This window comes from Annulohypoxylon truncatum (genome assembly GCF_022578515.1).
Source record: "Annulohypoxylon truncatum strain CBS 140777 unplaced genomic scaffold F4807scaffold_23, whole genome shotgun sequence".
Classification (NCBI taxonomy): domain Eukaryota; kingdom Fungi; phylum Ascomycota; class Sordariomycetes; order Xylariales; family Hypoxylaceae; genus Annulohypoxylon; species Annulohypoxylon truncatum.
This window is the reverse complement of record NW_025953809.1, coordinates 321,237-341,596: the sequence shown is the minus strand read 5'-3', so window position 1 is coordinate 341,596 and position 20,360 is coordinate 321,237. Positions and strand designations below refer to the sequence as shown.

The following is a 20,360-nucleotide window of genomic DNA, read 5'->3' as shown; positions in this document are numbered from 1 at the left end:
GTCGACGTTTCATTCCTTCACTCTTTCCTTTGTAAGGCAAAAAGTACAATGGAAACTCCAGAGTTGAAATCTATGTTGGTGCATCAATGATGTTTAAACGGAACATCTACCAGCAGAGAACTGCTCTTAATTGGCGCTTCAATCCGCTTGTCAGCCACAATGTCGACTTTCGACGGTGTCATCCATGAGTTCCCGGATATAAGAATCGACTTCTTTCGTGGTTTACATCACCGGCCTCCGCTGGCTTGCTTCTTAAGCCATGTACATAGCGATCATCTCGCGGGGCTAGACAGGCTAAGGAGTCCTTTGTATGTTAGTTCTATAGCCAATTGCTATTCCATCACATTGCTGACATCTTGTGTTGTAGCGTCTATTGTTCGGCTGCAACTAGGGAAATTCTGCTTCGCCTCGAGAAGTATCCCTGTCGATTGAATTACGCCAAAGGGATCTTTGAGGATCCTCGGATGCAGACGTATAAGCACCTTGCCAGAGTGCTGAAACCCATCCCTCTCGACACTCCAACTGAGGTCGAGCTGGAGGCTGGCAAGAGCATCCAAGTCACGCTCCTAGATGCTAACCACTGTGCTGGTGCCGTCATGTTCCGTACGTCAACCTATTATCACGAAACTGTTTGCTCTAACCTCCCTGGCAGTAATTGAAGGTAATGGAAAGGCCGTATTATACACCGGAGACATCAGGAGCGAGCCCTGGTGGGTCAATTCCATTGCTAGAAACCCTAGCATAATCGAGTACTCATCCAGACTAAAGACGCTCGACCGTATCTATCTTGATACATCAATGCTGGATGATTTCCCTCTACAGACAAAGGCCGAAGGGCTGCGAGAACTTCTAGAGAAGATAGCGCGCTACCCAAAAGATACCTTTTTCTGTATGCAAGCATGGACTTACGGGTAAGATAATATTTTTTATCAAGTTTCTTATTCTGACTCTATCGTAGATATGAAGAAGTCTGGGTCGCCTTATCAAAGGCTCTGAACTCGAAGGTGAGAGAATTAGCTTTGGTACTTTGGTAATGCTGCTAATAACGCTTGAAGATACACGTCGATAAGTATAAGATGGGGGTCTATAGGTCTCTTGCGACGAAATCTAAAGATAACCGCTTCGCTGCGCAGACTCACTTGATCAAAGAAGCTCCCTCTCTGGTGGGGTTCACCTGTGGTAACAATCAGCGCGAAGGATGCTTAACGTTAGACGAAAATGTGCGAATTCATAGCTGTGAGAAGGGAACGAGCTGCGCCGTCATGAAGAACAAACCGATTGTCTGGATTAAACCCATCGTCGCGCATCTTAAGGACGGGCGAGATATGGTTGAAGTGGGTATTGGCGGGGGCGGTGACGACCTAGCACAAAAGCCAACTCTTGAGACCCAAGATATCCTAGCCTTGATTGAAATGTAAGTCATGGGAACCGTGGACGTCTAACATTCATGAACTTATCATTTGCAGAATAGGGCGGAATGATCAGTTGCTAGATGAAATAGGAACCGAAGTTAAGCGTGTCCTTACGAAAGCATTCACCACTTCCAGAGACCTCGAAATCGATATGGATATGTCCGACTTCGTAGAAAAGGAATCTACTACGGAAATATTGAAGTCACTCGTCAAGAAAGTAAACGCAATCCGCAACCCGGTAAAGAAAGTCGACGAGAACGATCAGCCCAGCACGTTATCCAATCGAATCGTCTTTTCGTATGCGAGACATTCTTCTCTCCCGGAACTTCGACATTTTGTTGAGACTTTTAGACCCAAAGATATTTGGCCGTGCACGGTGGATCCGGCCCACTGGATGGAAAGGGGTATTACGATGCAAGGTCTCTTTGGGGACCTCTGCACTAGTGATGTCTTCGAGCATGACCGATTAATGGAAGACCAACTACAAGAGATGCAGCGCCAGCTTCAAGATGAAGACGGAGAGGGAAAGAGTCAACCGGAAACCCGCCCGATGGCGGCACCGCTCTCCTCTAGTCCCATTATTCCACCCGCCGACGATTCTGAACCCCACGAGTTCGAAGAGAAAGGAAATGGGCATGCGAGAGAAATTATTCAACCTTCCGTTTCTCCGCCGCAAAGTAGTAAACGCGATTACAATTCTTTCCAAAGCGACCAGCAAATAAATCTCAAGTCCTCGTTATCGTCGGAAGGAGAATCAATCCTAGAAGACTCCCAGGCCTCCGCGCTATCTAACCACGCCTACGAGACGAGACTGCGCGCCTTCCGAGCAGCACAGGCTAATATGGAGGGCGATGGCCCCTGGAACATCATCCATCTCATATCAACGACTGACAATCACAGCACCATTGATCCAGAGTTATGAGATGTGTCATTCTAACTGTGTACCAATTTATAGTGGGGGTTCCACTGCCTCGACGTCAAGGGTTAATCGATAATCGATACCTAGTAGTACCAGCAGCTTGTTTTTATCTTGAGATACCAAAGAACAAAAGAATAGTAAATGCTATTGACGTAATTCGACATTTCCTCCGGCCTAAAGTCAAGTAGTACATTATGCATATGCGCGCTTGCTAGCTCATTCTTCCCGCTATCAAATGCTACGACGGCCTACAACCCTCAAAATGACGATGCTTCTTCCCATCTTCCGATTCGTCGTCGCTCGATTCGAAAACCGCCCCCTAGGCAAGCTTCTTCTCGACCTTGACGAGTATCACGCCCTCGCTCTGCTTCCCCTCCTTGTCTAAGAGGTGTACGAACCGGTATCCGCTCTTGAGACGATCGAGCCGGATGCACGCCCACGCGGCCAAGTCGTCGCGACCGATCTCGTCATCCTTGACGAGGAAGCGCACGAACGCCAGCTCCGGAACTACGCCGGATACTCCCTTGGCCACCTCCAGTGTCTCGGACTTGAAGTCTGGATGTACTCCTCGCTGTGTCTTTGTGCGGGCCTTGTATTCGCCTTCCTTAGCTCTAGTTGAGGCTTTCGACGTGTTTGCGTTGGAGTGGGTTAAGGATATGTGATCGCCGTGCGGTGGCTCCGTGTGCAGTTCGATCTTGACGTATGGCTTGAACCCACTTTCTTTGTCGTCGTGTTCGGGCAGAGGCAGGTTCTGCGCCGCTAAGACGGTGATGTTGAGCTCAAGGGTTTGGTGCAGAATTGTCTCGGTCGCGGGGACTGGGGCCACTTTCGTCTCTTTCTTATCCTTATCATCGCCTTCTGAGGTCTCTATGACGACTGGCTTCTTCCCGCGGTATCCCGCGGGCTTAAGTACATAGCCTCCTGTTCCGGCAAACATGCCTTCGTTAAGCATCATTCCTTCGTCCCATTTTTGCCAGTTCAGGGCGACGATTTGGATGCCTTTTCGCCAGAATGTCTCGGGGTCCAAGTTCGAGGAGCCAATACGCATGCCTGAAGGATATGTTCGCATTAAATACTCTCGATTATGCTCGAATAGCCGCGCGGCCTCGCTTTCGTGTACCTCGGCTACACCTCCTTCGGACAATGAGAAGATATGTGATGGCATCCTGGCCTCTGGTTGTGATAGTGACTTGAACGAGACACCTCGCGTGTACACACCCAGTGCAGACAGAGCTTGGATGATCTTTGATGCTTTCTTGACTTGCTGTTGCGCGGTAGCCTTAGACTTCGGATCGGCCTTTAGGTCTGTCTTTACATTTGGCGGGAGATGCTCTACAGACTCTTTGCCAGCATGCGGCAGGTGAACCTCAGGTGGTGCGTACTTCACCTTCACGAGAATCTTGTGACGGAGATCAGCCGGCGAGGGGAGGAATTTGCAATCATCGTCAGGATGGGGCAACAGTAGACCGGCCCAGACCTCGTTAATGATCTTGACCATGGCTTCCTGCTGTTGCTGGTCACAGTGCACCTCCAAGCTGACGATGAGCGGCAAATCTGTCACCACGAACGCGCTCTCCCGAATGGCTACGCAGACCTCGCGAAACGAGATTTCCTTGGTGAGGGTATAACCGTGCAGAACTCTAGGTTCGACAACACCTGGTGGCGGACTTGGTGATTTCTTTGGAGCGGAGGTCGTCTTCTCAGCGGTCGATCCTGCTTCCTTCTCCCTTTTCGCCGTAGAGTTCGCTTCTGTGGCGCCCTTCCCCGTAATCCGCTTGCCCAACGATGTCTTCTCAAGCTTGCTAGCCAGCGAACTGGGGAGCTTCGAGGCAAGCTTCTCCCTACGGCTTGCTTTTCGAATAGCCTTGACTTCCTTCGCATCTTCATCCAGAGAACTATCGGAACCGCTATCGGAGGACTCTACGTCGGAGTCGTCGCCATTCCAAACGTCGATCTCGACGCATCGACAGCCGCGCAGCAAGACGTTGCGATATGCGTCAGCATCGGAGTCGCTGCTCAACTGATTGCCTGTTAGGTAAGTATTGTGACTTGAACTGATGTAGTAGCTAGCCAGAGGATACGACAGGTCCTGATCTAGTGGGGGCGCCAGCGCGTCGGTCGCCGGGGACGTCATGTAGCGTAAGAAGCCGGCTAGATCGAGTACGTCGTTGGCGGCCATTTCAGCCGACGACGGGTCCGTAACCTTGTCCGCTTGCCTGTGATGCAGGAACTCGACAATCGTCTCCTTGTCCCATTGCTTGTCTACGGCCGAGGCGTGTGTGGTGTAAACTTGCTCTAGATATTTCAGCGTAGACGATTTGAGTTCCTTGATACTGCTGTCTGCGGCGCCTGACTGGCCGCCACCTGCCTGGTGGAGAGATTCGTTCGGTGGGAGGGGTGCCGTTTCCGCCATGTCTACCCAACGATCGACGATGCTATTCGCACGTAAGACCCACACAATTAAACACTCGGTTCCTTCCGATTAAATATTATGGCGCCTTGTGTTAGTAACGAATCTATAAGGACTAGGTCTTTTGAACAGAGAATAGAAACGATAAATATGCGGTGTTAGAATAATATGTACAATTCCCGAAGAGGACAAAGAGTCAACAAACACACGTAATGGGCATCTATAGGCGTGGTGTAGCACCTAATTCACCCAATTCTTGTAGTTATCCTTGCGGGATAGCAGCTGTGACGTCTCACTGTCCCGCCAGCTAGCAAATCTGATTCAGCCCAAGGCTCTTAGCGAGTCACCTTCGCTGCAGAAGCCCCACCGATTTGCAGTGATTTGCTGGTTAGACGAGGGTCAAGGCTGCCGAAAGCCAGTGGAAGGTGAAACGCCGCCGGCAGCAGGTTTTTCCAAGGGTTAGATATCATGGAGTGAATCAATAGGCTGTCTTCAGCGACCACTGTATCTTGAAATGTTTCCTCATTTGTGGTATTTGTGGCTCAAGTTGAGGTTGCGTCATTAGCGTTAGTAGATGGAAATATGGAAATACTATGTACCTAGGTACGTACCTCTTATGGAAAATGTGTTATTTAACTAAGCGGACATGAAAGTAACGAGTAAAGATGAAATATTAATAGATGCATATCGTCTATTACGATACCTCCTTTTAATTGCGGTGAGTTAAATTCGATGTCTGTTGCCACATGAACAACATTCCCTTTCTCTTTCACCATTCCCATCATGGCCTTTATGCATCAACTTTGGTCACCCTTATATATGCAAATAATTCTAGACGTCGAGATCCCGAGGATTAGCTATAATTTCAGTCTGCATTGTAAACTGCAGATATTTCTAAAGTAAGTACCTAAGCATTTTGATTGGTGGCTGAACGGCGAACGCAGGGTAGATGTTAAAACAAAAATGAATGAATCGACTTTATTTTCGAATGTAATTTATGATCATCATTTATGTTCATGTCGTAGACTTGATCGTCTCTGTTTAAAGTGGGTCAATAATAGCCTCAAAAACGACAACATCGATTGAAGCCTTATCAGACAAATTGTGGTCAATGCCTCAAATTTAGACACCTTGCCCCAGTACAACACTTTTAACTTTGCAAACATTTCCAGCTGTACAATCTCATTCGTTACAACTTATTCTACCTCTTGCCCTATCTATCTGTTTCTACGGACAATCTGGGGTAGATACCTGGGTAACCACCACATCCATTCTGTGGAGACCACTTTGAAATTTCTCACGATTGATTCATATTTCTCACTGAGGACGATTTCTTAATAACCTAAATTCAAGCAAGATAATCTTTCGACAGAATTCCTTCACAATTCAACTGCGACATACCACAACGGTCCAGAAAAACCATCCTTTCTTTATCATACTACAAAGCATCACCGACTTAATATCTACCACAACATAAAGCACTTCTAGTACAACCACAAGGTACTTTCATCCATTTCTTTTGTTGACACCATTAATTCTATTGTTTTATTGCGAACAAGGTCATTGTTCCGCGACTCGATTATTGATTCTATCATAAATTAACTAATCATCGGTATATTACTAGCCGCCGTTGATCTGACGCGATCTGTTACTACGTTTATCACGATTTCTTGCCAATTCTTTTCGCTGGCAAAGGTAAAGTAAAATTTATTCTCTCTTCCCGTACAACTCCAAATTGATTAATCGCAAACTTATACATTATATCACAGATTTCTCACCCAGAGTGAGAACAAGCCTTATCATTACACCTGAAGATAAACTATCACCAAAGTAGCCAATATGGACATTTCAGTCAACCGAGTTCATGTCTTGGTCCATCAGTTCCGCGACAAGGTCCGAGGAATGGCTACACTACAGCGCCGTATCTACTGCGATATGGACGTATTCATTGACGAAGGAGGTGACGTCAGAAGCAAGTTCGAGGAAACCCGACAGGGATATCTGAATCTCCTAGGTCTCTCGGTTGCGGAGCTACGTCAAATCATGAGCACCTCCGAGTTAGCTATTCCAACCACAGACTTCGACGTTGAGGATATCATGAAGAGGGTCAGACCTGTTACGGAAAGATACCTCCGCAGACTTGTCAATGGTGGTGTGATCACCGAGAACGACATGGAATGCATTCTTGTCGGAGGATATAGCTATGTCGAGGACTTCTTCCATGACATGGACAACAACGTAGGGATGTTCGGCCTGAAAGAGAGCATCGCTTCATCTGAAGATGTTTCAGGTCAAGGATCAGATGTCGCCCAATCAGATGGATACGACGAAAACGGGTTCTTCGTGGTGGATGAACTAAATGCCAACAAGGAAGCCAACGAGACAAGCAACTCGACAACGGTACAGCCCGAAGCTAGCACCATTACTCCCCCCGTCGTCCTGCTACCTCCTAGCGAGCCATTCTCTTGGGCTGAAGATGTCGAGCAGGAGCTTGAATCGATGGAGCCTGTCAAGGCATTAGATCGAGATTCACTCGCAGTCGCGCCGTTGCCCACGGAGGAGGAGCGTTCGCCGGTGGACGCGTCATTCCCCTCGGACTCATCAGACACAAGTTCGGACGTAAGCTCCGACTTCGATTTCGACATCTCCCTGCCGGAACTCATCGACAGCAGCTTGACCGAACCCCAGAGCATCGATCCCGAGTCGGAGAAGAAGGATGACGCCGAACCGGCAGCAGAGGAGTCAGATTCCAAGATGCCCCCCCTCGACATGTCAGAGAAGACCGAACAGCCCATTAAGGCTGATTTCCCGACCTATCGCTCGCTTAGCAAACAGACGGACGGCGACGAGATTCTGGACGAGTGGTTGGAGGAACAGGAGATGTGGTTCTGGCAATACGAGGCTCTCTTCCTCATGACGCTGGCCGCCCAGCGCTACAAGCGAACCTTCGAGGAAGCTCGAGGCGCGTACAAGGCAGACCCCTTCAACGACGATTAAGAACGAAGACAATTAGACGGTCACTTTGCATAGCAAGCCGGAGTCAAATCATTGATGTTAGCAATTCGCTTCTCCTGTATCTATTGTTAGCATCTGTAAATATGGGAAGTGTGGAAAAACTCTAGAATGGTTGGGGTATATCCATTTAGCATACGGTTGCGTTAGAGGGCTTCATACACTTGCTCGATAGTCATTATAATCAAGACAAAGGAATTTCCCAAATGCAATCCGTGATTTTATTAACAATTACAAGGTCGCTCTAAATATGTGCAATGAATGTCCTTTTCCGTAGAATTCGAACCCCATACTCCTATCATCTGGCTCCCATATCCAACCCCCTTCCCAAGTCTCCTTCTCCAAACCCTTTACCACCTAAAATCCGGTTCTCATAAGTGCCGAAGCGTCGTGACTTAGAGGTTAAGAACAGAAGGAGCATAGCTCATATCAGGAGTAACAACCGCGCCGTTCGCGAGCTGCTTATCGGTGTAGCTAGGCCAAGCGATGAGCTTAGCAGTGTAGTCGACGACGCTGAGGGTCGTGAAGCCATTGCCGGCGCCGAACTGGCCGCTCCAGCCCGTGCCCACGGTGTAGGGCCCGCACACGTTGCCGCTCGAGTCGGTCTGGCTCGCGGGCGATCCCTTCACCGTGAAGCTGCAGGGCGTCGTGTCGCCGACGTGCGTGTTCACGCGGAACGACCAGGCGCAGCTGGTGTCGGCGCTGTCGCACACGCGCTGCATGCTCTCGATCGTCCATTGGTCGACGTCGGCCATGGCGGACTTGACGTCCGGCGAGGGAGTGGGCGCCGCGAGGGCGACGGCGGCGAGGAGGGAGGTGAGGATGGTGCTGGTGAACTGCATTTTGGATGGATTATTGGTTGGTTTGGTCTTAAGATATTAAAATTAAGTAATAATATTAGGTAGTTGTGGTTGGTTGAGCGAGTGAATGAGTTCTTGTGATGGTATTGTGGTTGTTGTTGGTGATGGTGAATGTCTTGAGTCGATATTGGAGGGAGACTTGCTGGTATTTTATACACCGGTCTCCTACCTTAGTAACCGTCAACATCATGATCTCGAGTCCACCCGTATTCTGGACATATTGGCTATGGCCTGACAAGTCTTGGCTAAGCCGATACTGGGCTCAGACATATGACCGCTCTATTGTTGAAGCTCGTATTGACGTAGCCTGTCTTGTGGAGGTCTTTCCATAGTCACATGACCAGCAAGAGCATGAGACCCCTGGATCTTGATTCTTCCGGAATACCTGTAGCGAAGGTAACAAAGCGCGTGAGGCTCAAGCTCGTATTGTTGGACCTGGGGTTCTTTGTCGGCACATCGTATGAATCGTGTGGTCATCTTGGAATAGTCCGGAATAGCCCCATCTCGCACAGCTCTTCCCCACGCGGAAGTGATCGTCGGCCTAGCCCTATGAGGGAGTCCGCGATAGGCTATTCATCGACAGGCCCGGCATATCAGGGCAAGCTAGCGTAGCTGGCGTAAGACTCCGGGACGGCGGACGATAGTACCGAATCCGCCAACCCGCCAATTCATTTTATGTACTGCGATGTATACAGTACAAATGCACAGTACCTTGAATAATTACTACTGTATTTCTGAGCTTACAGGGACTATAGCGCTGAAGAGCGCTAAAGAGCGCTATAAACTACAGCGTGCTATAGCGCACACTCTCGTTATCACAGCGCCCTTAAATCCTACCTAGGTAATTAATCCTTAAATCAGTTCAAGGGTCAATTGAATAGTCAATTGAATAGTCAATTGAATAGTCAATTGAATAGTCAATTGAACAGTCAATTGAACAGTCAATTGAACAGTTAATTGAATAGATAATTAAACAGTCAATTGAATAGTTATTTTAATAGCTCTTTAATAAGTTCAATGATTACTGTTCAAAGGTCAGCCCCAAGGTGACACGTGACTTACGACACCCAACGTATGGCACATGACTAGTGTCACATGACCTCCCTTGCTAGGTACAATATAATGTCGGTAAACCTATCCAATACCTACATACTTACCTTTTATACAACGTATTTTGACCAGGTTTGAACCTAGCTAATTGATTAATCAATTAACTGATTAATTAAATCGCTTTTAAGTTGCAAGTGTTTATTCAAGCCTAGCGAATAGCCAGGTGAAGCTTGCAATTCAATTGAATGGATTAATCCCCTATAAATTATAAGGAGCTACGCGCTATAGCACGCTGTAGTTTATAGCGCTCTTTAGCGCTCTTCAGCGCTATAGTCCCTGTAAGCTCAGAAATACAGTAGTAATTATTCAAGGTACTGTGCATTTGTACTGTATACATCGCAGTACATAAAATGAATTGGCGGGTTGGCGGATTCGGTACTATCGTCCGCTGTCTCCGGCTTTGATTGGTCGAGACGCATGTAACGTGGTAACTCGCTGTTTAAGACTCTAAATCTATTTTTGGTCGTACTGTGGAGGCATTTAGATTCTAGAAAGATTCGATTCTAGTCGGCCGACCAGACCGATCTTGATGGCGATGATAAACACGATCTCATTCCTGTTTTAGACATATCTTAGGTACTTTACGTCTAATACTACTGTACATGCTATTTTCTTCACTCACTAAAGCATGAAATGAATGTAGCGTCTTAGTAGTTTTTGAAAGTACTTCCTTCGATACGAGTTTCCCATGCTTGTCCGGAATATTTCATGTAGCCTATATCACAGCGAGCCTGTCATAGTATTGCCCTTGTAATGTATCGCTAATACTTGATACGGGCCCGCAGCTTTTATACCTAGTTTAATTAGGTAATAAATGGAATAACAGAACCTATAGTATCGGTAACAATTCGCACGAGGCTTGTAAACATACATATAATTCATCCGCTGTTTGTCATTGTAATACCCTGATGTAACAATGACGGCGTATTACTATGCCAATGAGGTTTAGTAACTACTGTAACTAATATGAGCGGTATTCTCGTGTCAGCATGAAGCCCCCTCACTTCCACATTTCTGTAATTTGTAGAGAACACTTTCGTGTTCGCTTAACCAGCTTGCTAGCTCTGCATCAGCTACACCGATATCCGTGCCATCATCTCCGCCTCTTCCGCCGCCTCCGAGTACGCGACGGACGAACCATTTATCACCGCCAATGCCCAAGTCACTGAGAGTCACGTTTACCAACTGGTCGCCAGCGATTGTAGTGTTATAGGAGCATTCGCTGTCCCAACACTCATCAGGGCCGAGATTTGACAGGACCACGATCGCGGTGCCATTGTCATTGGGACCAGCAATCCATGCCTGAAGTTGAGAGGCATTGGGTCCTCCGGGTACTTGCGCGCTGGAAGGATTCTTAGGCACCATGGGATAATTCGCTGTAAATGCAGCCACTCCTAAGACTTCAGAGTCGGTCAACAATTTCTTCCCTAGGTCGTCAACCTTAGTCATGTCGCAACCGTTAATCAAGTTGGCACCTGCGCCAATCCATAAGATAGCCTGTGCGTATCGTTCGATGGTGGAATAGCCAGACCAAGAGGAGCTTGATGATGGTGTTGCGACGAGCAAGTTGTCCATATCCGGGCGGATCATAATGGGCTTGTTCTGCCGTGTCGAATCCAACACTTGCTGATTGATGAAAACGCGGTATTGTTCTATCGTCCTCTGCGTAGGGCCCCACGTAACGGGATTATTTCCGAAATTGATGTCTCTGTCAACTCGAAGCGTATCGGCGTTATGTTGCCACAGATCCCAAAACGGCTCTTCCCTCTCCAACCTCCAGGAAATGTCGAGCTGCATACCCGGAGCATACTTCATGATCGCATTATGCATGCATGCCACAGCGCCGCTATCATTCGCTGGCTTCGCGTTGTCTTTGTTGCCGGTCAGATAATCGCTGCCGGGGGTCACATAGTCGAGTTTAACGAAATCGACTCCCCTGTCCGTTGATATTAGCAAGTACGAAAATGATCAGGCTAGCGACGTTGCAATCACTTACCACGAACTGAAAAGTTCCACTACCGAGTCGTGCCATTCTTGGACGCCGTCTTTGGTGTAATCGAAATCATTACGAGCATTGTAAGAATTACTTATAGCGTCCCGGGGATCTTCGGTTGTGTTGAATAACGAGCCGATCGTGATGTTAGTTCCCTTCACCAACTTCTGCGCGTCACTAGTGAAACCGCCGGGGATCATATAGACGCCCAGTTTCATTCCGTTGCTGTGTACCTTAGCCGCGAACTCTTGTATGCTTGTAGTATTAAAGACGGTGTCTTTGGGAATAATGCGACCGAATTCGTCACCATTAGTATCTGCCGACCATCCAGAGTCAAATCCGCATACGTAGTTGAAGCCTGGCTCTGTGTTGTTGTAGAAAAAGCTGCATTGTTCATCAAGAAGATCTACCGTCAGCTCGACCCCGTTGGATTGCGCAACGAAGGAATTCCATCCTCGCGGGGGAGACGTTTTCCCAGATGCAGATTGACCGTAGAATGGCACAGGTGTGTTTGCTGCCAAGGTTGATCTAGCTGCGAGAGCCAAGACGAGCGAGGTGATGATTTGGCTGGCCATGGTATCTAGTTTGAAGAGACAGAACTTGCTCTTACACGAGAATACTACATTTCACGACAGCTTGCCTGGGAAGCTAGGGCTCCTTATATGATATTGGATTGAATTCATGCTCGCGTTCGGATCAGCATCAATAGTGGTAGACTTTAAATGGGACCATGAGTTGACCATCATCACTTGTTCGAAGAGGGCTATGTTTATGTTTAAGTGGACAGTTCGTTAAAGATGAGATCAGCCATATGGATTTAAAAGGTATATTCAACGATAGACCTCAGCTCTTCCCACTCAAAGTCAGCTTATTGTCCCCTTAATTGCGTCGGGTTTCCAATAAACTTAATTAGTGGGATCGACAGTTGAATAACTTAGGACGTGGCTGATTATCAAATCGTGAGGATGACCGTCCTTCTATGTGATAGGCTAGATCGTATCAATAGCGTTGCATAATCATCTAGATACCACCCTTCAATATAATATGGTAACCTATATTGGACATAATGGTGGGTAATAGATATCGTTCAGTTCTATATTTGCCACTAAACGCCATATTGAACGAATCTTAGGATTGCAAGCCTCTCATAAGTTTTCATTTGTTTCTGCGAGTAACAAAGTTGGTTTAAGGAGTGTATTCAGGTCAGTTACAATCAATACTAAAATGAGTGCAATCACACTTAAATACGTAGTATGATATGAGTTCATACATCCCCAGCCCCGATCAATCTTTCAGTGGAAGACGAGAAGTATGAAGGAGTTGACATCGTCAAGGTAGCTTTGTAAGCGAGTCGTCCGCGCCGCAATACTTTGGCAGATATTGGCCTAGAGTTCGTTAATAGGGAACCGGAAATACTTCAAGATGCCATATTCCTCCCAATGGCTTTTAGGTTTCACAAGCGTCTTCTCGGCTGTTGTCTTCAGAATAGGGGTTTGTGTTGGCTTCCCTTCAGGTTTGATTTCTTGCTCCACTGAGGTTATCCCCGTACTCCTAAGCAACTTGCCGTTGCCATCGATCGCCTCTGCGGAGATTGCACCGATGTTCACGTTCTGAATATGAAGTGAAGTCTCAAAGCTTATCCTTTCTGCTTCACCTAGGAACTCCTTGGATCCATACTCGTCAGTTAAGGCGTAAAATCTCCACACTTTAGTCTCAGTATCGCCATTCCAACTGACGTATGCCGTAAGGCCTTCTTCGCCCTTAAGTGCTACAATGGCGGGGTCCTCATTAGGAAGACCAGTCCAATTGTAGCGAAAGGCACGGTAGTTTTCGACTCCCAGGCCAAGGTAATCTGAGTCCATGTAAGCATGGAAAATCGGCGTCCCGTCGGGTAGATATTCTGTTACTGCTCCAGATGAGCCCCAATTCACCAAAGCATTTCCATTAGGGAGCGTCTGAGTAGAACCCTGCGATTTGGATAGAAGATCATCCGGCGGGAAGAAAGCTTGAACCAATTCGGCCTCCCATGACGTCGTGTTCACCTTAATTATCTTCCCGCTACTGGTGGGCGCGGTGTGAACTTCAGACCCACCTCCATGCTCGGTTCCGTGCGCGCTATTGTCGTAAAGACTAATGATTTCGATATCATCTTCTTGGCTGATAAACCTAGCATGGTGCTGAAAACAGAATTTGGCTTCCTGGGGCATTTTGAAAGAGCTGTCTTTACCATCTAGTTTCCAGATGATGCTCCCATCAGTACCGTTGATCTTATGGATACTGCATGCATCTCGCGCAGATATGAGATAGTTGCCGTCCGCATCCTTGTCGACACTGTTAATATGGAAATAGTCCCAGGCATCGGAACTATTGAAACCAGAGCCAGCTTGGCCGGGGTTGATAGGTAGAATGGCCTCTGAAACCTATTAGAAAACCCAAACTCGTATTATAAGGTATCAGGTAGATAGTGATACCGTCAGGAGAAACGTAATCTAGACTTGCCCACTCAAATAGCAGTTTACCGGTAGCAATATCAAGTTCTTGGACACGGGTTAGTAAACTCGCATCCTGAGCATTGGCTCTGGTCGGAGACAGTTTTACCTTGAATTATAGAATTAACAACCCACTGTTGCTCGGAACTCCCACCCCAAGCCGTCAAGTCACGAGCAACTGGCTGGTAAATTTGAATGAGCCCTGTTTCTTCATTGATGATGTGGAATTCGTGCTTGTCCACAAGCTTGTGGTTGCCGGCTCGAAGTTCTCGGATTGTCTCGTAATGATTGTCCATTATGGTGATGTGACCGTGCCCATGGCCATAGCCTGGGTTGTGGTCGCCTTCAAAACTGAAGAGGATATCTTTGCCCCTCCAGCGACCCGCTTGAAAGTTAGTCGACCAGATGCTATAGATACCATAACCAGACCAAACTAAGTCGCCGTTATCGCGAAAGATATATGGGCCGGCTTGTCTAGGGCCGTGTTGTTCCGTAGGAGTGTCAGGGAAACCTGCAAAAGGGGCAACAAACAGGTACCCCTTTTCAACATCCTTTGTCGCCGGGATGGTGATGTTTAAATTTGGCGGTGCAAGGTCTGAACGAGACTTGAATTGCCAATCCGCCAATATTATACTTGGGAACATCAAAGTCACTCCTATAAAGAAGAGTTTCATGGTGGCTGGCGAAAAGGGGTAATGCTGGTAGGTACGTTAGAGAATGACTCCATCGCTCACAACTAAAGGAGGGTACATTAACCTTGGTTGAAAACAATAACCCTAGATAGCCCCTTCTTGGTAATTGTTGATAGTCGCGTATCAGTGTTCAAATCTTGAAAATATATATAGATTCAAGCCTGCATCTAAGGGAGGGTGAAGTGAAGGAGCTTGGTTGAAGTCACAGTTAGATTCATATATAAGACACACCAGACCTATGCCATAATACTTGATTGACAATGATTCTCTAACCCTCCACCTAAATCACGATATTTGGAGATGGGTAGAGAAACTGACCAACCGGCATAAAGATTGGGATGAGTTTCTGCACCCTCTATGCGCTACAGCTATATCGGCCTTGATATGACGAATTCGTACAGCGTTAAGTCGAATAAAGACCCAAGAATCCACTATTGCACCATTTTAGCCTACATATAATCTACTACTAGGTAGTAGCAATCATGCAAGGATACCGTGGCTCTGTACCATAGGCCGATCCTCAGAATAGGAGGCCGAATTCGGGGATTGCCCTTGTTCTCATCACCTCCCCAGCTATCTTCTTACCCATTCGACAGTTCCATAGCTCTATTTTCCAGTCACCCTAGGTACTCAAACTCGCATCCCGCATGAAACCAGTACATGTAACTCCACGGCCTATTACCGAGCTTGACAAAACTGGCTGTACGCTATTTATCTCCCTACAATATCATACTGTCACCCTTTTCACTGCGCTTATCTTTTACCCAAATAAAGCGTATTCCAACAACATTATAGTCATATTTATATCATACCACAATGGCCACTTGTGAACCATGTGCGGAAACAGATGCTTTTGCTCCACGTCCATGTAGCCCGGAGGCGAATGATAACGAAGAAGAGAATGGCCAGTTACCAGAGGAAAACTCTCCTGATCTAGAGTCTGGAGAACGTCAGCCCTTGATAGGGTCAAATCCACCACAGGAAGATGGCTGGGTAGCTCCTCGCCACTTTGCTTGGATTGAGTTGGCGATCATGTCCAATGTTTTTCTATACGGGTTTGATGGAACTATCACTGCCTCTACGTACGCGGTGATTAGTTCTGAATTCGATGCGACTAATACTGCCTCTTGGCTCACAACTTCGTATCTTATTACAAATACCGCCTTTCAACCCCTATACGGCCGCGTATCTGATATCTTTGGCCGCCGTGTCTGCTTCTTCATTTCGACTATCACGTTTGCCATAGGCTGTCTTGGATGCGGCATTGCGAATGATATAGTCCTACTCAATTGTATGAGAGCCCTAGCTGGGTTTGGAGGGGGAGGACTTATGACCATGGGTAGGTGGCCTCAGCATATTGGCCTGGAATGGTTCTGCCGACTAACAGGGCTTTAGCTACCATCGTTAACTCTGACATGATACCATTCCGCCGCCGTGGAATGTACCAGGCGATGCAGAATGGTATCTTTGGGTTCGGTGCAATATGCGGTGCTTCATTCGGCGGTTCAATAGCTGATACCATCGGATGGCGTTGGTGTTTCCTCCTGGTATTCATACCCCTTCGTATCTGAGTTCATTTATCTAACATTATATAGCAAGTACCAGTGTCGGTTATGGCATTTATCTTTGGTTACATCGTCATAAAGAATCAGTCCTCTGATTTGAGTAGAGGCTCAAGCCTCAAGGAGACTTGGCGCATAGTCGACTTCTCGGGGTCCCTCATTCTCGTTACAGCAATATCTATCCAGTTGGTTGGGCTAAGTCTGGGTGGGAATGAATTACCTTGGAGTAGCCCTTGGGTAATCATATCCCTAATTGGAAGTGTCATCCTCTTTGGTCTTTTCCTTTGGGTTGAGGCTACTACTACTGCGATCCCGATCATTCCTCTACACATGCTAAAGGGTCGTTTACCCCTTTTTACACAATTAGCCAATGTCTGCGCGGGTATATCCGCTTATGCGGTTAGTGTATAGAAGATTTCCCTATTAACAAGAACTAACCCCTTTTTCTGTAGTATCTTTTCCTGTTGCCCCTGTTTTTCCAGATCGTCCTACTCGACACAGCAACGACTGCGGGAGCCAGACTAGCTATTCCATCTTTAGCAACTCCTATCGGCGGTCTCATTGCAGGCATCGTAATGTCGCGATGGGGAAAGCTCATTACCATTGTTCGAATTGGGGCCATTCTAATGACCATTGGAAACGGTTTAGTAACTTCGTTGAATTTCGTGGATACTAACTGGAAGTACTTCGTCTATATTTTCCCCGCCAATTTAGGGCAAGGAATGATATATCCCGGTATTCTATTTACTTCCTTAGCCACTTTCGAGCATGCCGGTAAGTTTGTTATGAGTCCTTTTAGATTTGGAGCATTTCTAACACACTTAAGACCATGCAGTGTCAGCTTCTACTGTATATCTCATCAGATCCCTGGGAACCGTTTGGGGCGTATCGATCAGCTCCGCTATCGTCCAAACTACGCTCAGCGTTCGACTTCCGACCGCCTTAAGAGAAGTACCCGATAAATGGAGAGTATGGCCCTTTTATTAATATAGCTATACCCACTATGGTTTTTGTGTGAATGCTAATAAACAATAATCACTTAGATCATCGATGCAATCAGGCATTCGGCTGAATCGCTGCGCGACCTACCCCCTGAGGTTCAGCTTAAAGCACGGATGGTTTACTACGACGGACTGAGATATTCGTTTGCCGCATCAACTGTCTTTACAGTCATTTCTTTTTGTGCAGCAATGTGTATCTATGACAGAGGATTGCGCAAAACAAGCGGCTAGCTAACCTAGGCCAGTAGAGAGCAAGGGACAGATTGTCAGAATAGGTCAGTGTTGAAGTTATCCTAAAATATTCTTTCTACCCATTATAGAGATCTAATATAGAGATCCAAGACAGGACATTCGAAATCGTCTATAGTAATGCAAAGAAACTATCTATAATAAAATTTCTGGGTCTATTCCCCTCAACCCCTTCCTTTGCCTAGATAATTAGTTGAGCATCTACCATTTAGGATTCCCCTACCTAAATAGGCCCCTCTAATGTGCCATTATACATGTGCCCCCAAATCATCATCAGTGCCTTGTCTGTTGGTATCACGGATGTAACTTTTGAGCGACTTCTCTGCTTCCTTGTCTACCGTCGAAATGTCACGTCGTCTATCCGCTTCTGGAGACAGACGTGGTAAATAAAACCAGAAAATCATCGTTATCGCTGTGACCACAACCAATACAACCCAGTATATCCAGAAATCACTCGATACCGACAACGGCTCATCTGAGCCATTGAAAAAGGTCGTGCTAAAAATCGATGACACCAAGTTTGCCGGAAGGAACACGAGACTGACGATCGCGATCCATCTCATAGATGTACTATCAGATTTAGTCGAGTAATTAATTTCAACAGATGCTTGGGAATCAAATTGAGAGTCTGTATGGAACCTTAATTGTATCTCGTTATGTAATCGTTGGTGGTTGGAGGACGAACGACAGCGTAAACTGGAGAGTGCATTACTGAAGAAGGCAAGTCGAGAACAAGTATTAGAGTACGCCTGTTTAAGCATACGTACCCTTTCAATGGTAAGGCCTAGATCAATATCTGAATTTGGCGTCGCCAATTGTTTGTGTTCTCGTAAAATGCTTTCTGAGAGTTTAACAGATAGATCCAAGGTTTCAGAGACGTGAATAGAGTGACGAGCAATATCATGTAGTCGAGAGTAGTTATGTCTTGGCTTGTTTCTCAGATTCCTATGATCCCTTGAAGGAGACAGTTCTGTGGTTCTTATTAAATTTCGGAGACTCCAAACTGAGGTCCCATGGAGGGACACAAGTTCTTCAAGGATGTGTGTATAAGGCCAATACGGATCCTGAAGTTCCTCCTCAGTTGAATATTGCATGAATTGTGAAGTCAGCCATTCCTTTATTACGTCAACAGGGTCAAAGGCAATGATTGCCATTTTGCCTGGCGTAACCCATCGCGTAAATAAGTTAAACTTGAGCCAACGATACTGTATATCTGATCTGGCTTCTGAACTTGGTAACGTTTCGAAATGCTTGACAAGAGCTCGAGACCAGGTTGCTTCATGATAAGTTTAGTAACCGAACGATAGTCTGTATCTTGAAGACTCACAACAACTGTCAGTAATTCCTTCGGAGTTCCTTGTAGACTCAGATCCAAAGTACCCGTTCATTCTCTTGTACGTATCTGACCACCAGAATCGTGGCATGCGAAGTATCTCGGTCAGGGTCTCACGGCAAAATACGCAGTGGCGGATCTCATTAGCTTTGGCGATCCTATCAATTCATATTAGGATGGAGCTGTTCTAGCTATTTCGCTTGCGAACTTACATTAGGACGACTTTGCTTTCCGGGTCAAACGGCCAGAGAATATCTTGCGGATCGGGGATCATCAAACTGCCCAATTTGACCCCCTTTTTCATATACACATTATTATCTAGTCTTGTCAGCTTGTATTCCTTTAGCTATCTAACTGAAAGATCTTCACCATACCTTCATTCAACATGGTCATATCGACATGGGAATAGCATTCGCACTTCCTGAGCATCTTTGATTTTGTCTCACAGAAAGCCATGGATGACATTTCTGTTTGAAGAAGATATCAAGGAGAGTTAAATAGGGAGTCAACTTCTCCCTAGACAGGACAAGGCGCCTTTTGCTTAAACTGTAGCGTGCATATATGCACAAAACTAAGCCTCTAAGGTTGACAAAAGGTTGACAATCGAGGCTTCAATTCCAATGCAGTTTTCCTATTTCTTAACCGCCACATCCGCCACTGTAAGATCTCCATTACTACCGCACCTCAAGAGGGGCAATACCTATGTCCACACTCCACTGCCACGTAACTCAGCCACTTCCCGTTGGTACAAAACATGCCAATAATAAGAGGCTTGTTGCATCGCGACTAAGCAAGGAGATTCGATCAACCTTGAGATCGAATATATGGCGAGCCTCTGACTGAAATGTGTATATTCAAAAGACCTGATAGGACCTTGATAGATGAATGCCTTAATGGTCACTTACCCTGAAAACGTTAGGCACCCGGATAGAGAAGTAACATCAACATGCAGCATGTTAGTTCATTGTAGTAAGTGATAGTACAGCGTCTCACTCGCCTTTCCGGCCCCGCCCTCTAAATTAGTTGGGGAAAGGAGCCTGAAAGCTTAGGCCGCTTTACTCCTCGTGCCCCTAATTAAAAAAATCATAAAAGATTCAACCTACCTATATGATAGATTGAAAGAAGTCTATGAGTGCAAACAACAATTTCTTCTATGTAAATTTCTTATCTCAAGGCCGATCATGCGAATAACCAAAGTTTCCATGCCACTCCAACGACATGCAGAAGACTAGGTCTAGGACACGGACAGCTCCGATAACATGGCCGTCTAAGCCCATCTCATCAGACACCATTCTTCTATTCTCCCATTCGCATAGCT

At 46.5% G+C, this 20,360-nt stretch overlaps 8 protein-coding genes across 8 annotated transcripts; 3 read left to right on the top strand and 5 right to left on the bottom strand.

The window, feature by feature from the left end:
• The first annotated feature begins 74 nt into the window (after positions 1 to 74).
• Positions 75 to 2,492, top strand: F4807DRAFT_156595 (Metallo-hydrolase/oxidoreductase). The gene is made up of 6 exons (XM_047993288.1): positions 75 to 308; positions 368 to 603; positions 653 to 911; positions 959 to 1,004; positions 1,056 to 1,414; positions 1,467 to 2,492. Exons 1-6 carry the CDS (start codon positions 160 to 162, stop codon positions 2,332 to 2,334), a joined length of 1,917 nt encoding a protein of 638 aa, XP_047852748.1. The 5' UTR covers positions 75 to 159; the 3' UTR covers positions 2,335 to 2,492.
• On the bottom strand, positions 2,493 to 4,982 carry F4807DRAFT_156586 (PLC-like phosphodiesterase). Its single transcript, XM_047993287.1, has one exon. It carries the CDS (start codon positions 4,742 to 4,744, stop codon positions 2,651 to 2,653), a length of 2,094 nt encoding a protein of 697 aa, XP_047852747.1. The 5' UTR covers positions 4,745 to 4,982; the 3' UTR covers positions 2,493 to 2,650.
• Positions 4,983 to 6,016: 1,034 nt separating this feature from the next.
• On the top strand, positions 6,017 to 7,947 carry F4807DRAFT_156574 (uncharacterized protein). Its single transcript, XM_047993286.1, has 3 exons — positions 6,017 to 6,241; positions 6,366 to 6,441; positions 6,511 to 7,947. The coding sequence occupies exon 3, from the start codon at positions 6,581 to 6,583 to the stop codon at positions 7,736 to 7,738; it is 1,158 nt and encodes a 385-aa protein (XP_047852746.1). The 5' UTR covers positions 6,017 to 6,241; positions 6,366 to 6,441; positions 6,511 to 6,580; the 3' UTR covers positions 7,739 to 7,947.
• F4807DRAFT_432074 (small secreted protein) lies at positions 7,947 to 9,241 on the bottom strand. The gene has a single exon (XM_047998571.1). It carries the CDS (start codon positions 8,593 to 8,595, stop codon positions 8,149 to 8,151), a length of 447 nt encoding a protein of 148 aa, XP_047852745.1. The 5' UTR covers positions 8,596 to 9,241; the 3' UTR covers positions 7,947 to 8,148.
• Positions 9,242 to 10,548: 1,307 nt separating this feature from the next.
• Positions 10,549 to 12,472, bottom strand: F4807DRAFT_156556 (glycoside hydrolase). The gene is made up of 2 exons (XM_047993285.1): positions 11,720 to 12,472; positions 10,549 to 11,659 (listed from the first exon to the last, which is right to left on the bottom strand). The coding sequence occupies exons 1-2, from the start codon at positions 12,289 to 12,291 to the stop codon at positions 10,708 to 10,710; spliced, it is 1,524 nt and encodes a 507-aa protein (XP_047852744.1). The 5' UTR covers positions 12,292 to 12,472; the 3' UTR covers positions 10,549 to 10,707.
• A 384-nt stretch (positions 12,473 to 12,856) lies between these two features.
• F4807DRAFT_156554 (ASST-domain-containing protein) lies at positions 12,857 to 15,057 on the bottom strand. The gene is made up of 3 exons (XM_047993284.1): positions 14,315 to 15,057; positions 14,188 to 14,253; positions 12,857 to 14,129 (listed from the first exon to the last, which is right to left on the bottom strand). The coding sequence occupies exons 1-3, from the start codon at positions 14,877 to 14,879 to the stop codon at positions 13,102 to 13,104; spliced, it is 1,659 nt and encodes a 552-aa protein (XP_047852743.1). The 5' UTR covers positions 14,880 to 15,057; the 3' UTR covers positions 12,857 to 13,101.
• A 519-nt stretch (positions 15,058 to 15,576) lies between these two features.
• On the top strand, positions 15,577 to 17,824 carry F4807DRAFT_432069 (MFS general substrate transporter). The gene is made up of 7 exons (XM_047998570.1): positions 15,577 to 16,236; positions 16,293 to 16,444; positions 16,493 to 16,858; positions 16,912 to 17,233; positions 17,286 to 17,428; positions 17,503 to 17,735; positions 17,803 to 17,824. Exons 1-6 carry the CDS (start codon positions 15,714 to 15,716, stop codon positions 17,689 to 17,691), a joined length of 1,695 nt encoding a protein of 564 aa, XP_047852742.1. The 5' UTR covers positions 15,577 to 15,713; the 3' UTR covers positions 17,692 to 17,735; positions 17,803 to 17,824.
• F4807DRAFT_432067 (uncharacterized protein) lies at positions 17,737 to 19,973 on the bottom strand. The gene is made up of 4 exons (XM_047998569.1): positions 19,417 to 19,973; positions 19,255 to 19,360; positions 19,037 to 19,200; positions 17,737 to 18,985 (listed from the first exon to the last, which is right to left on the bottom strand). The coding sequence occupies exons 1-4, from the start codon at positions 19,505 to 19,507 to the stop codon at positions 17,958 to 17,960; spliced, it is 1,389 nt and encodes a 462-aa protein (XP_047852741.1). The 5' UTR covers positions 19,508 to 19,973; the 3' UTR covers positions 17,737 to 17,957.
• Between the last annotated feature and the right edge of the window lie 387 nt (positions 19,974 to 20,360).

Coding starts and splice junctions, on each gene's coding strand:
- F4807DRAFT_156595 (XM_047993288.1), top strand. CDS start 160: ATGTCGACTTTCGACGGTGTCATCCATGAGTTCCCGGATATAAGAATC. Junction 309..367: donor GACAGGCTAAGGAGTCCTTT/GTATGTTAGTTC, acceptor CTTGTGTTGTAG/CGTCTATTGTTCGGCTGCAA. Junction 1,415..1,466: donor ATCCTAGCCTTGATTGAAAT/GTAAGTCATGGG, acceptor TATCATTTGCAG/AATAGGGCGGAATGATCAGT.
- F4807DRAFT_156556 (XM_047993285.1), bottom strand. CDS start 12,291: ATGGCCAGCCAAATCATCACCTCGCTCGTCTTGGCTCTCGCAGCTAGA. Junction 11,660..11,719: donor GTGGAACTTTTCAGTTCGTG/GTAAGTGATTGC, acceptor ATCAACGGACAG/GGGAGTCGATTTCGTTAAAC.
- F4807DRAFT_156574 (XM_047993286.1), top strand. CDS start 6,581: ATGGACATTTCAGTCAACCGAGTTCATGTCTTGGTCCATCAGTTCCGC.
- F4807DRAFT_432067 (XM_047998569.1), bottom strand. CDS start 19,507: ATGTCATCCATGGCTTTCTGTGAGACAAAATCAAAGATGCTCAGGAAG. Junction 19,201..19,254: donor GAAAGCAAAGTCGTCCTAAT/GTAAGTTCGCAA, acceptor ATGAATTGATAG/GATCGCCAAAGCTAATGAGA. Junction 18,986..19,036: donor AGGAATTACTGACAGTTGTT/GTGAGTCTTCAA, acceptor CTTATCATGAAG/CAACCTGGTCTCGAGCTCTT.
- F4807DRAFT_156586 (XM_047993287.1), bottom strand. CDS start 4,744: ATGGCGGAAACGGCACCCCTCCCACCGAACGAATCTCTCCACCAGGCA.
- F4807DRAFT_156554 (XM_047993284.1), bottom strand. CDS start 14,879: ATGAAACTCTTCTTTATAGGAGTGACTTTGATGTTCCCAAGTATAATA. Junction 14,254..14,314: donor TGTTAATTCTATAATTCAAG/GTAAAACTGTCT, acceptor CCCGTGTCCAAG/AACTTGATATTGCTACCGGT. Junction 14,130..14,187: donor AGATTACGTTTCTCCTGACG/GTATCACTATCT, acceptor AATAGGTTTCAG/AGGCCATTCTACCTATCAAC.
- F4807DRAFT_432074 (XM_047998571.1), bottom strand. CDS start 8,595: ATGCAGTTCACCAGCACCATCCTCACCTCCCTCCTCGCCGCCGTCGCC.
- F4807DRAFT_432069 (XM_047998570.1), top strand. CDS start 15,714: ATGGCCACTTGTGAACCATGTGCGGAAACAGATGCTTTTGCTCCACGT. Junction 16,237..16,292: donor GGGAGGACTTATGACCATGG/GTAGGTGGCCTC, acceptor ACAGGGCTTTAG/CTACCATCGTTAACTCTGAC. Junction 17,429..17,502: donor AAGTACCCGATAAATGGAGA/GTATGGCCCTTT, acceptor ATAATCACTTAG/ATCATCGATGCAATCAGGCA.